The 12,581-nt window shown below is 39.8% G+C and overlaps 1 protein-coding gene across 4 annotated transcripts in view; it reads right to left on the bottom strand.

Moving 5' to 3' along the window:
- The window catches only part of LRRC7 (leucine rich repeat containing 7), a 102,901-nt gene that overhangs the window by 42,248 nt on the left and 48,072 nt on the right, over positions 1-12,581 (bottom strand). For all 4 annotated transcript variants that reach the window (XR_004060915.1, XM_030953668.1, XM_030953669.1 and 1 more), the window contains exons 3-7: positions 12,088-12,205; positions 11,196-11,274; positions 9,577-9,666; positions 7,461-7,517; positions 452-515 (exon numbers count right to left, since the gene is read on the bottom strand). Coding sequence is in view for 3 of the 4 variants with exons in the window: in XM_030953668.1 (XP_030809528.1) it covers positions 452-515; positions 7,461-7,517; positions 9,577-9,666; positions 11,196-11,274; positions 12,088-12,205 (408 nt within the window). In the remaining variant the exon portion in view is untranslated. The remainder of the gene's footprint in view (positions 1-451; positions 516-7,460; positions 7,518-9,576; positions 9,667-11,195; positions 11,275-12,087; positions 12,206-12,581) is intronic.

Genomic DNA, 12,581 nt, shown 5'->3' with positions numbered 1-12,581 from the left:
TCCATAAAACAGATGTAGAGACTTTGCTACAGCTTTGTAGCACCAGGTGACATTTCAGGCTTTGTTTGAAGTGGAATTATCTCAGTTTTAACTAAAGCTACAGGAACTATTCCCTTGTAGGACTGTAATCCCTGATCCTGCTCCTCCATGGCTCCTAAGGAACAGCATCTCTCACTTCCTGTGCTGGCAATACGGAAAATTCCCAAAATATTTCAACTTCAGAGAAATTAATTTGGATTTTGGGGATGAGTTAGGGGCAGAAATTCCCTATGAGGTTCAGAACTGACCTCTGCTGGAATTGCAGAATCCCAGACAGGTTTGGGTTGGAGGGAAATGAGTCCCTTGCCCAAGGCCATGATCCCACAAAGCCCCTCCAGTAAAAGTTTAACACCCCAAGGACAGAGCTCCCAAACCCCCCAGGTTTCCCCTTAAAAACTGGAGCATTTCTTACCAGCTCAGAGAACTCATTATTGCCCAGATCGAGCCTCTCCAGCTGGGTCAGTTTGTGCATTGACCTGGAACAGGTGGGCAAAGACTCAAAATGAGATTTTAACTGGCAAAACATCAGTCAGGTTTTGGGGGGGATGAAAATAAAGGAAAATATTTTAGTGGGAAAATAAAGCTGCATTGATACTCCGATGGCAAAAAAGAGAATTGCACCAGTTTGATGCTGATGCAAATTTCAACAATATGTTCCATCCTTGAGACATTGACTGAGGTCATGGAACTCAAAAGCCAGCAACAGGTATTTTAATATAAAAATAAATAATATAAAATCTTGGTAGACTCTTGTGTATTTGCCCAGGGAAAATGCCCCATGTTATATCAATAAGTGATTGAAATGAAATATAACAGAAATTGTGGCTTTTGGAGAGAGATTGATGCATTTGCTGTGGTTTTTTTATAAACCACTAGAAAGTGCTTGGACTTTTGAGCCAGGTCCCCTGCTCTGAGGTTCAGATTTAATCAAGTTCAAAGTTAATAAATCAATTTTTGCCTTTGTTTCCATGAACAAAACTGGAGCAGGGTTTTATCCCAAGGGCAGAATTTCTCCTTAAGCCCTGACAGACCAAAATGAACCAAACACCACGCTGGGTTTGGGGGAGTGCAGTGAAAAAAAGAGGATAAAAATAATTAAATCATTTAACATGAACTGCAACAGGCAGTTCAGAGGCCTCCTGAGGTAATCAGATCCTAATCAAAAAATTAGCATAGCCTTAATTGCTGTGATCTAAAATATCAACCATTTTATCTCTGCAATTTGTACCAGAGGTAAAAGTGATTATTGTGGCTGAAAAACACAGCCGTGGTTCAGCATTTCAACCTGGCTGTGCTGAGTTTTATTGCCAGAAAATGTCACTTTTCCCTTGCTAAACCAGTGAAATAAACTCCAAAAAACCAGGAATTAAAGTCCACAGGAACAGGAAATAAACCCAAGAGAAACAGGGAATAAACTCCACGGAAATAGGGAAATAAACTCCTCAGAAATAGGAAAAAAACCCCGCAAAGCCAGGAAAATAAACTCCACAGGAACATGAAAATAAACTCCACAGAAACAAGAAAATAAACCCCACAAAACCAGGAAAAGAAACCCCAGAGAAACAGGGAATATTCTCCACAGAAATAGCGAAATAAATTCCACAGAAATAGGAAATAAACTCCATAAAAACAGTAAATAAACCCCAGAGGAACAGGGAAATAAACCCCATAAAACCAGGGAAACAAACTCCACTGAAAGGTATCACCATATATTATTATTACTAAGATATTAATTGTGACACACATTATACATTATCTATATTATCTATATTTTAATATTTTATATATCTCTATTATATGTTTTCAATTATTAAATCCTGGAACTCTTTAGAGACGAAATACACTCAAATTGGTAAAACCTTTGTCTTTAATCCCAAATTCTTTTGAACACAACTTCAACAGCTTTGGGTTTTCTACTGTAAATTCAGCTTCAAACCAAACTTTTAACCATTATTTGTGCCATTTCTACAGTCAAATAAACAATTCCAGAAACTGAAACTGATGTGGGGAAAGATTAATTTCAGGGAGTTGGGGCCCCATCAAAAAACAAAGCTCTGCTGATGTTCCCAATGGAAAATCAGATTTTCCCATTAGCTGCTGCTATTTTTGTCTCTCTCCTATAATTACTTCTATTTTTCTTATGGAAAGCTTCGTTACAGTTTTTACATGGGGTCATTTTACAGAGGTGGATCAGGAAAGGAGCAGCTATGAGCAATGCTCAGTTAAATATTCAGCGCTTAAAGGATGTCATGGGGGGGATGAATGTGCCAAAGATTTCCCCCAAATCCTTATGGGGATCCCATTTGGAGCTTTCCTTCCACTCATGAGTGAGTGGAGACTTTGGGCAATGAGGGTGGAATTCCCAGGAGGTTCAGAATAAAATGATTTTATTTTAAAATTATTTTGCGCTTTTAAAAATTTATTTTAAAATTATTTTGTGCTTTAAAAAAAAATATTATGTGCTTTTTAAAAGGCACGGAAATCACAAACAGGAGGGTGAGGCTGGGGGTTCTCCAGGTTCTCCCCTCCCTCCATTTGGGGCAGCAAGTTTTTCTCTGGAATTCAGCATTCCTAATGAGATGGAAAATAATATTTCCTCTTTCCCTCTGAAAAAGAACACCACAATTCTGTGGAAAAGACCTTAAAGTTCATCTGGCCCATGGAAGGTGTCCCTGTCCATGGAACTGGATGGGATTTCAGCTCCCTCCCAACCCAAACCAGCCTTGAAAATCTGGGATTCTATGAAGAATAATTAATAATAATTAATAATCAATTGAAAAAAAATAAAATAAATTTTTTAAATTTCAAAAATAAAATCAATTAGTAAAACAAAATCGATTAATAAAATAAAATCAATTAATAAAATAAAATAATTTAAAAATAAAAATTAAGAATCAATTTTCCAGACAAATTTGCCCCCTTCAAAAAGCAGAAAAGCTATTTTTTCCTAAAGCAAAGCAATGGGAAAAGCCTTTTTTTTTTTTCAAAGCAAAACAATGGGATGCATTTCCCAGCCTCTTCCCTGAGCAGCAAAGGGATCCAGCTTGGAAAATCCTCCAGGGAAAGCTGGTAGTAGCAGCTGCTGATTAAAATATTGCCAATATTTTGATAAGGTAGTGAGGCTGGGGGATTGTGAGTTCCCCAAGCCAGGCAGAGCTGCTATTTGAGGAAAACAGGGCACCAGGAACGCTGCAAATATTTGTAAACCCAAAGTGTGGCAAACATTTCCCATCCTCATCAGGAGCCCGGGAGAAAGTGGAGCAGCATCTCAAAAAATAGCAGGAGAAAGTGAAGCTTTCCCCTAAATTTATCCCCCCCTGGACAGATTTGCAGCTGATTTAAATTGTCTCTTCCACTGACTTCAACAGGCTTCAAAAAAAAAAAAACCTAAAACTGTGATTTTTGCCAAGCAGCTTCCAAAAGTGGGGTTTGGGAAGTGCTGAGGATGGCAGGAATGTGGATTTTGTGGCATGGATGTTTGTAAGGCACAGGGAAGATTTGGACCGCTCTGTTATCAGGTTCCTGGAAGTAAAAATCACTTTTATGCAGCAAATTCCTGCCAGAAGGGAGGTAAAGGATTGGGAGAGCTGTAATCTCAGAATGTCATTCTGGAATTTCTGGGTTATTCATTAATTTCTCCCTTTGGAGCAAAGTCTTGGCTGCAGAAAGAATAAAAATTGCAACTCCACAGGGTTAGAAACTTCAAATTTGCAAATTTCACCTCTGCAAAAAGCCTCTGATGTTGATAATAGGAAGAATCTTGTTTAATTCACTTGATTTTGTTTTAAAAACAAAACAAAAATCTGCTTTTCACACAGTTTTTATGATGCTGCTGAAAAACCTTAATGTGTTTAACCTCCTTATACACAGTCCCAGCCCTTTAAGAAATAACCATAAATAAGAGTTACAAATAATCCCAAGAAATCTGAATTTCAGCAAGAACAGGAGAACTTCCCCACTCTGCCGTGTTCCCAAATGATTTTTTCCTACATTTTGGGGAACTGTGGGTTCCTGGCACATCCATTTGGTGGGATTAATTCACATTAAAACTTTGGGTCTATCTCTAAATCTGGGGGGGAGAGATATATGGAAAAAAGTGGGAAGGCTTGGGGAAAAAATTGAATGAATGACAGATAAAAATGTCATTTTTTCACATTGTATTTACAGGAAAAAAACCAAAGTACGCTTGGAATTCAAAGGACTGAGAAAATTCCATTTAATGGAAATTAGTAAGAGGAAGTTCTTGCGGGTGAAAAATGAGTTTTTCTCCCGGGTTTTTTCCCCAGTATCTAATTGGGAAGCCAAACTAGATATTTTAAATTATAACTGCACCAAAATCTTGTTTTCACCCCTTCATTCATTACCCAGAAGGAAAATCTTAATTGAGCAAGATCCTTCCTGTATCCATTTCTCCTTTTAATGGAAATTTTAACCAGGCTGTCCTTGGTTTTAAATTATTAGAAGAAAATTTATCCAATATCCCCCTTTTCTAATAAAATATTGGAGCACCAATAGGAAAATATTATACAAAATAGGAAAATGTAATTTTTACAGAATTGAATGCACAGAAATCTTTTTGTAACTTAAATTGTGGCAGCTGAAAACCCCAGAAATTCAGCCCAGCCTGAGGGATTTGGAGAAAAAGGCAAAGCAGAAAATTCCTACATTCCATCGCCTACAACAGGTAAAGCAAAACAACAACTTTTCAAGGGAAAAATCTGAATTTTGACAGCAAAAAGAATGAATAAAACTGGGAGGCTGAAATCAACCCTCTGTTTTCACAGGGTTCTGTTTGGGTACAGTCAGAGCCTAAAAGAATCACGAATGAAAACCAGAATTCAAAACACTGGTTTCGATTTGAAGGCTGAAAACAGCAACATTTTAAGGCTGAAAACTGAGCAAGACAAAATGAGTGATTTTAACAGGAGGAAAATAAAGGAAAAAGGAAAATAAACCCCCAGCCAATCATCATCATCATCCTCATCCTCTTGTCCATGAAGACCTTCCATTCCTGACCCCAAGCAGGAGGAGAAGGACAAGGATGAAATATTTCGGAAGATTGCAAAGAGGGAGCTGGAAAATCTGATTGTTTCAGGGATTTCAACCTGAAAGCCCCACAGAGCAGAGCAACCCAAGCAAAGCAGAGCAGAGGAGATCAAAGTGCTGAGGAGTCACACGTTGTCAGCTGGGATGGAGTGTCCCATTTCTGGCTGCTTTCAGCCCATTTCCCCAGTTCCCAGTTTCCCCAGTGAACACATTCCCTGGGAGCTCACACAAACACTGAAATATCTCCCCTCCATTCTGGTTTTTTAGATAAGTATCATTATTTTTAGGCCTTCCCATACCATTCACTGCACAATCCTTCTTTTTCCTATCAGGACTTGCTCCAGCCTATCCCATTTCCCAAATGAGCTCTCCCACTTTTATTCACCCCTAAACTGATTTTTTGGGGTTTGAACATCCTTGTTGGACTCCTGAGAGCAATCAGGAATATTCTGATTTTATTCTGATGTTTTCTTTTACTTTGGGAGGAGTCTGGAATCTGCCCCGTGGCACAAACATCCCTTGGGCTCAGGTGAGAATTCCCTGACAGGAATTTTAGCAAGAACAGGAAAACTCTCCCCCTCTGCCTTGCTCCCAAACGATATTTTCCTACATTGGATCCATGGCTCCCAGGCACTTCACACCCCTCTCAAACTCTCCCATCCCTCATTTCCACCTGGAGAGCTCCTGATTTATCCCCAAACTCCCACTGGTCCCTTAGGATGTGACTTTGCACATTAAATCCCAAATTTTGACTTTGCTTCCTGCAGAATCCTGCCCATTTTCTGGGCACTGCAACTTCTCCTTCCCAAGAAGCAAATTAATCCTGAAGTCCTGGAGAAATCCTATTTTTTCCCCCCTACATCAGGACTTGCTCTTTGGAAAGGATCCATTGGATGTCATTTTTCCAGCAGGAAAACAATTCCGGCTGCCAAAAAACTCCCAAAGATCTGCAGAGAGCCAGGGTTTTATGGGAGGCCGTGAGTCAGAGGATGAGAACAGCAAATCCAGGGAATTTCTCATCCCTCCAGACCCCTGGTGCTGAGTCACCAGGGCCCAAGGAGGTCCCTGCAACCCTTCCATTTTCCAGCTGAATTTGGGAACAAATCCCCCAGAACCTTGGGAAGGTGTTTTCCTCTGCCCAGGGGTGGGAATTGGAAAAACAAAAACTTCCTCAGACACCAAAAGATTGGATCTACAGCCCTAGAAAAAACTTAGATTAATGCAAAAATACAAGATATAGACATTAAACACAAAACAGACACAGACATAAAACATAAACATAAAAAACCCATCAACTTATGTTTCTATAGTTATAAGCTAGAATATGCCTTAAGTAAGTGAGAAAATGCATTAATAAAATAGTGAAGAGTTTATAATATAAAAGTGTAGTTTTATAAAGCTGAGTTTAAAAGTTATAATAGAAATGTGCATGTAAGTTAAAAACCCATTAGACAAAAGTATCCACAGTACAAGAGAAGTAAAAGTGAAAAGTTAGAAAAGTAGAATAAGCCCTGTAACAACTGCCTGTTAGTTTAAAAATTAAATATTATATAAATAATAATATATATAATATAATATAATATATAAACTATACAATATACACACATACACACATTATGTATATATAATATTACAATGAAGAAACTTGTAACTACTCCTAAGCTATAACCAACAATTTACTCCTTTAAAATCTCACAACCCCTGAGACTAATGTTTATCTAATCAATAAATCATTCTTAACTTAAAAATAATCCCACCCCTTCATTAAAAACAACAATAATAATTTCTGGTGCCCCGTGTGAGGGACCAACCCAAGGCTGGAATTCACTTTCGAGAATTTTTGTCCACTTAAGCCCCACTTAACTTGAATAATCCTGAGCAGAAGGGACTCAGTATCCTGCTGGCACAGTAAAGCCCAAACCATTTAATTCTGGACAGACCATGAGAGGAAAATATTTTCCTGAGGGTGTTTTCAACACTTCAGATGAGTCCTTGGTGAGGAAAATGCTGCCACAGCCTCACTGACCAGGGTTAGCTCATCTGGTGCTTCCCAATTTTGTTTATTTATCATACAATATCAGATATTTATCTTAAAATGTCTGATAATTATCTTAAAATATCAGATATTTGTCTTAAAATGTCAGATTTTGGCTTTTGAGTTACACTCAGCTGATCAAACATTGTCCATCCTCCTTATATCATGGAAACATTAATTGTTTTTTTTTTTTGATAAAAACCTTCAGTAGAATTTATTTTATAAATCACAAACAAAAAAGAACTCATTACAGAAGCATCACCACTGCATTGCTACCAATCCAGATATTTGGCACTTTTGGAAATTCCAGGTGGATAAATGTAAATACCCCAGCACTTACTTTGGTAGAGTTTTCAAGTGGTTTTCTCTTAATTCCAAAATTCGCAATTTGACAAGTCTGGAAATAGGAGAGAAAATGATTAATGCATTTGAAGAATCCATCAGAATGGTTTGAAATTATTTCTTCTAATTTTAAGAAGTCTGTTTCATGCAAAATAATCCAAAGCCCAGTTCTTGTGGGAGAAAAATGAGAGCCAAATAACTTCATGTAATGTCTGCCCTGATCTGAATTCACCTGAAAAGCTCTGGCATTTATCAGGTTTTCCCAGCAATTTTAAAATAATTTTATTAATGCCTCCAGCGAGGCAAACACAGGAAAATTTGGGAAATTTGGAAGAAACAAAAAAAAAAAAAAAAAAAACAAGAGCAAGGTTTGTAAGTGTAAGGTCCCAACTAGATGAGACAGGAGGGAAATAACAACAATAAAGGAATTAGAGCCACTGAGTTAATATAAAATCAGCACTTGTGGAATAAAATGTTTTCTGCTAAAAGATTTGGGCTCCTACACCTTAATCCCAAAATTATCAGCACAAGCCCCAGCAGGGCTCTGCCAGAACAGGGTGGGCACAAACACCACACTGAGGGCTCCATCCATCCCTTTGCTGGATATTGGGATTTAGACCTGACTCCAGGGGCAGGAATTGGGGCTTATCCTGCCATCCCACACACTCCTCACAGGCAAACAATTCCCTTCCTCCTGCTGGGATTTTGTGTTTCTCAAAGATGCTCAGGCCTGGCCCAGAGGGTGCGATTATAATAATTATTATTATAGTAATCATAATTACAACAATATGGAAATAACAACAAAAATAAAAATAAAAATAAAAATAAAAATAAAAATAAAAATAAAAATAAAAATAAAAATCATTGTTATTATTATTTCCCAACATTATTATTTCCCCAGGCCTGAGGAGCCCAGTGTCACTCCCAGCAGGATTTTGTCACATTTTGTCATTTGGTTTGGAGAGCTGAGCTGATGTCCCCACAGATAATAAATCAATAAATAAAATAAGTAAGAACAAATAAAATAAATAAGAATAAATAAAATAAATAACAATAAATGAAATAAATAAAAATAAAGAAATAAAATAAATAAATAAATAAATAAAAATAATTTAAATAAATAATAGAACTTTCCCCCAGGTGGCTGCAGGGACCAGCTTAAATCTGGGTTTGGGTGAGTTCTGTAATAAAACCAGAGCTTTTCTCTGCTGATCTTTTGTCTCCTGAGCTCCTTGCCCAGGGGCCATTCTAAGGGCAGAAATCCCAGCAGTTCCCAGTGGGATAAATTCCCCATTTCTGCCAGGGCTGTGCAGGGTGGGGACCCCAGCTCCTGTGGGAATTGGGTTCATTCTCTGTCCACAGGGAAAAGAGAAGCTTGTGGGAAGAGGAGAAGTGTTCTGAAGGGTTAGCTTTGATTCTAACTCCTTTTTTTACCTTTTATTACTGTTAATAAAATGTTCTTTATACCCTTTTAATGTTCTGAGCTGCTTTGCCTTTCTCCTGATCCTGTCTCGAGCAGGAGATGAATTGGTGCACTGGTGACTGGCAGCACTGAACCCACCACACCAGTTGGCACCTTGGCTGGGAGATCTAAAAAACTGGTGAAATCTCTAATTAGTGAGCCAAACCCACTGCACCCTCATCCCAGCACCGCTGCTCTGTCCTCATCTGACATTTTTGGCTCTGCTCCTGCTGGGTTTATTTTTGCCCTCGCTCCCCGCCCTCCTGCCCTGCTGTCTCTGGACTCCTCTCCCTGGTTCTGCTCCCACATTCCACCTTTGCCTGTTCCAGCACCCTCGGCCACCCCTCCCTGCCCTCCTGACCCACGGCTCTTCACCCTCCTGTCCCTGGGTCACCAGGAGGGGACCTGAGAGGAACCTGGTGCCTCTGGCCCTGCACAGCTGAGTCACTGCAGGGCCATGCTGCTCCTCACCTCTCCCCAGCCTCCATCACCTCCCCACCCCGTTCCTGCTGACACTGACAAAAACAGGCCTGAAAAGCCAAAATCTCTGGGTTTTGTGCTCACTTTTTCAAGGGGAGCCAGCTTTGAGCCGGTCCCTCGGAGCCTGAGCTGGGTTCAGCGACAGGGATGTGCTGTGGTGACTCATCCTTACCTTCCAAAGTTAGCTGGAAGAAACTCCAAAAAGGCATCGTTTAGATAGAGCTGGGTCAAATTTAGAAGTTGTGTGAAGCCATCTGGCAGCCTAAAAAAACAGAGCAAACCTTAATGCTCACCCCGAGTTGCCATGGAGATAATAACAATGTATATTTAGAAGCAGAAAGGTGACTTTCTCTCTCACCTACTTCTTCTACCCAAATTCTCCTGAAGAACTCACTTTTAACAGACATTTTTGCCCATTTCCATCTTCTCTGCATTGCTACAAACAGGAAATGCAAAGGCCTGGCACATTCAGGGGACAGCAGCCTTTGCTCCCTTCCTGCTTGAGGGATCTAAACCAAAGGCTCTTTTCTTTCTTCTTTTTTCTTTTCTTTTCTTTTCTTTTCTTTTCTTTTCTTTTCTTTTCTTTTCTTTTCTTTTCTTTTCTTTTCTTTTCTTTTCTTTTCTTTTCTTTTCTTTTCTTTTCTTTCCTTTCCTTTCCTTTCCTTTCCTTTCCTTTCCTTTCCTTTCCTTTCCTTTCCTTTCCTTTCCTTTCCTTTCCTTTCCTTTCCTTTCCTTTCCTTTCCTTTCCTTTCCTTTCCTTTCCTTTCCTTTCCTTTCCTTTCCTTTCCCTTTCCTTTCCTTTCCTTTCCTTTCCTTTCCTTTCCTTTCCCTTTCCTTTCCTTTCCTTTCCTTTCCTTTCCTTTCCTTTCCTTTCCTTTCCTTTCCTTTCCTTTCCTTTCCTTTCCTTTCCTTTCCTTTCCTTTCCTTTTCCTTTCCTTTCCTTTCCTTTCCTTTCCTTTCCTTTCCTTTCCTTTCCTTTCCTTTCCTTTCCTTTCCTTTCCTTTCCTTTTTCTCTTCTCTTCTCTTCTCTTCTCTTCTCTTCTCTTCTCTTCTCTTCTCTTCTCTTCTCTTCTCTTCTCTTCTCTTCTCTTCTCTTCTCTTCTCTTCTCTTCTCTTCTCTTCTCTTCTCTTCTCTTCTCTTCTCTTCTCTTCTCTTCTCTTCTCTTCTCTTCTCTTCTCTTCTCTTCTCTTCTCTTCTCTTCTCTTCTCTTCTCTTCTCTTCTCTTCTCTTCTCTTCTCTTCTTCTCTTCTCTTCTCCTTTCTTTTCTTGTCCCTTCTTTTCCCTTCTCCTTCTTCCTTCCTCCCTCCCTTCCTCCCTTCTCTTTCTCTCTTTTCATCTTTTTCCTTTTTTCTCCTTCTCTCCTCCATTCCTCTCATTCTTCCTCCCTCTCCCTCTTCTATTTCTCTCTATTTTTTTTTAAACTGAAACATCAACATTTCACCCTTTCTCCTCTTCATTCCACTTTGTAAATCCTGGATATACAACTAATTTTTTGTTGCTATTTTTGCAGGATTTTGGAAGGAATAAGGAATAAAGGCTGGCCAAGTGTCCAGGTGAAGCCTCGCCCCTGTGATCAGAGACTGCCCAGCCTGACTGGCACTACCAGAGTACTCAGATCTCGGACAAACCCACTCCAGGTTTAAATTAGAAACAAATTTAAATTGCTTAAATTTAAACAATTAGATAGACATTCAGATTAACCCTGCAAAAGAACTGAATAAAAGGCTCTGAGCTCATGTTGAGCACATTTTGTGCCCTTGGAATGAGCAAAACGAGCTCCTGGTACTCACTTGGACACGGGATTGACGCTGGCTTCGATTATTGTTAAACACTTACAACACTTAATGTTTTCTGGGAAATCTTGGATTCCTAAAAAACATGGAAAGAGTATTAGATCCACAAAAATATTTATTAGACATAGACAAATATTATCTACACAAAACCTGTTCAGCCTGGTCTGTTCATAAATGGACAGTTGGGATTTCCAGCTCAGACTTCAGCTCGAGCAGGAAGGAAACACAGTTTGGAATTATCATCCAAAAGGGCTCAAGTTCGAAATAAATACATGAATATAGAAAATTATAACTCTTCTGCTAATGCTTGATTTATATAATGTTCTAGAATTAACAGTGACATAATTGGTGCTGAGATTTGTGCCTTCATCCCTTCCCAAACTGCTTTTCTCTCACAGTCTCCAGACCCCCACTGACAGGAAATTTCCCAATATTTCCAGGAGTTTCTAAGCCTCATTTTTAAAAAACAAAGACCCTTGAGCTCAGGCAGCAAAGGTTTTTAGGCCTATTGATATGAAAATGGAATTAAAATTCCCCGATTTGGGAATGCACAGCAGCAAACCAGCCCAGATAAATCCTGGGAATTGTTTAAATGCCCCACACAAGAGCCCAGCGAGCTCTGAACCACTTTGGAAGTGGAATGTTCCTAAGTGCATGGAAAACTGGCCTTACATTCCTACTCCCAGCTGGGCAGAAGCACCCAGAGCACAGGACACTGAAGAAAACTCAATGTTTTAAAGGAAAAACCAGAGCTGGGTTTGCACAGACCCTCCCACACGGCGCCATGCGCGGAACCTGAGACGAAGTGCGAATTTCCGCGCCACAAGGAGCCAAAACTCCATCTCAGCTCCTGCTTTTTTAGGGGATGCTGGGGAAGGGGAGCCCTCACCATTCTTGCTGATGTCGAGCTCACGGAGGTTGACCAGGCTGGCGATGGACGTGGGGAGGCTGGACAGGTCGTTGTCGGGGATGCTCAGCTTCCGCAGGGCCTGGCAGTTGAACAGTTGCTGTTCCGGGGTTCCACGGGAGAGAAGAAATAAATCCATTTGGGATCCTTACTGGCACACAAACAGCACAACCCCCTGGCCACAGCAGAATTCCACCCTCCCAGGGGGATTTTTGGGAAGGCATTCCCATGGTTGATGGGGATTGTGGTATTTGCTGGGTCCCCAGGATGAAGGAGGAAATGATGAGTCTGACTCCATGTTCTTAGAAGGCTAATTTAATATTTTATGATATTATACTCTATTAAAGTATGCTATCCTAAAACTATAGTAAAGAACAGAGAAAGGATCCTTACAGAAGGCTTAACAAGATACTAATGAAAAACTCCTGACTCTCTCCTCAGAGTCCGACACAGCCTGACCGTGATTGGGCATTAAA

The sequence above is a fragment of the Camarhynchus parvulus genome, chromosome 8, assembly GCF_901933205.1.
Source record: "Camarhynchus parvulus chromosome 8, STF_HiC, whole genome shotgun sequence".
In the NCBI taxonomy this organism is placed as follows: Eukaryota; Metazoa; Chordata; class Aves; order Passeriformes; family Thraupidae; genus Camarhynchus; species Camarhynchus parvulus.
This window is presented reverse-complemented; position numbering and strand designations above follow the sequence as displayed.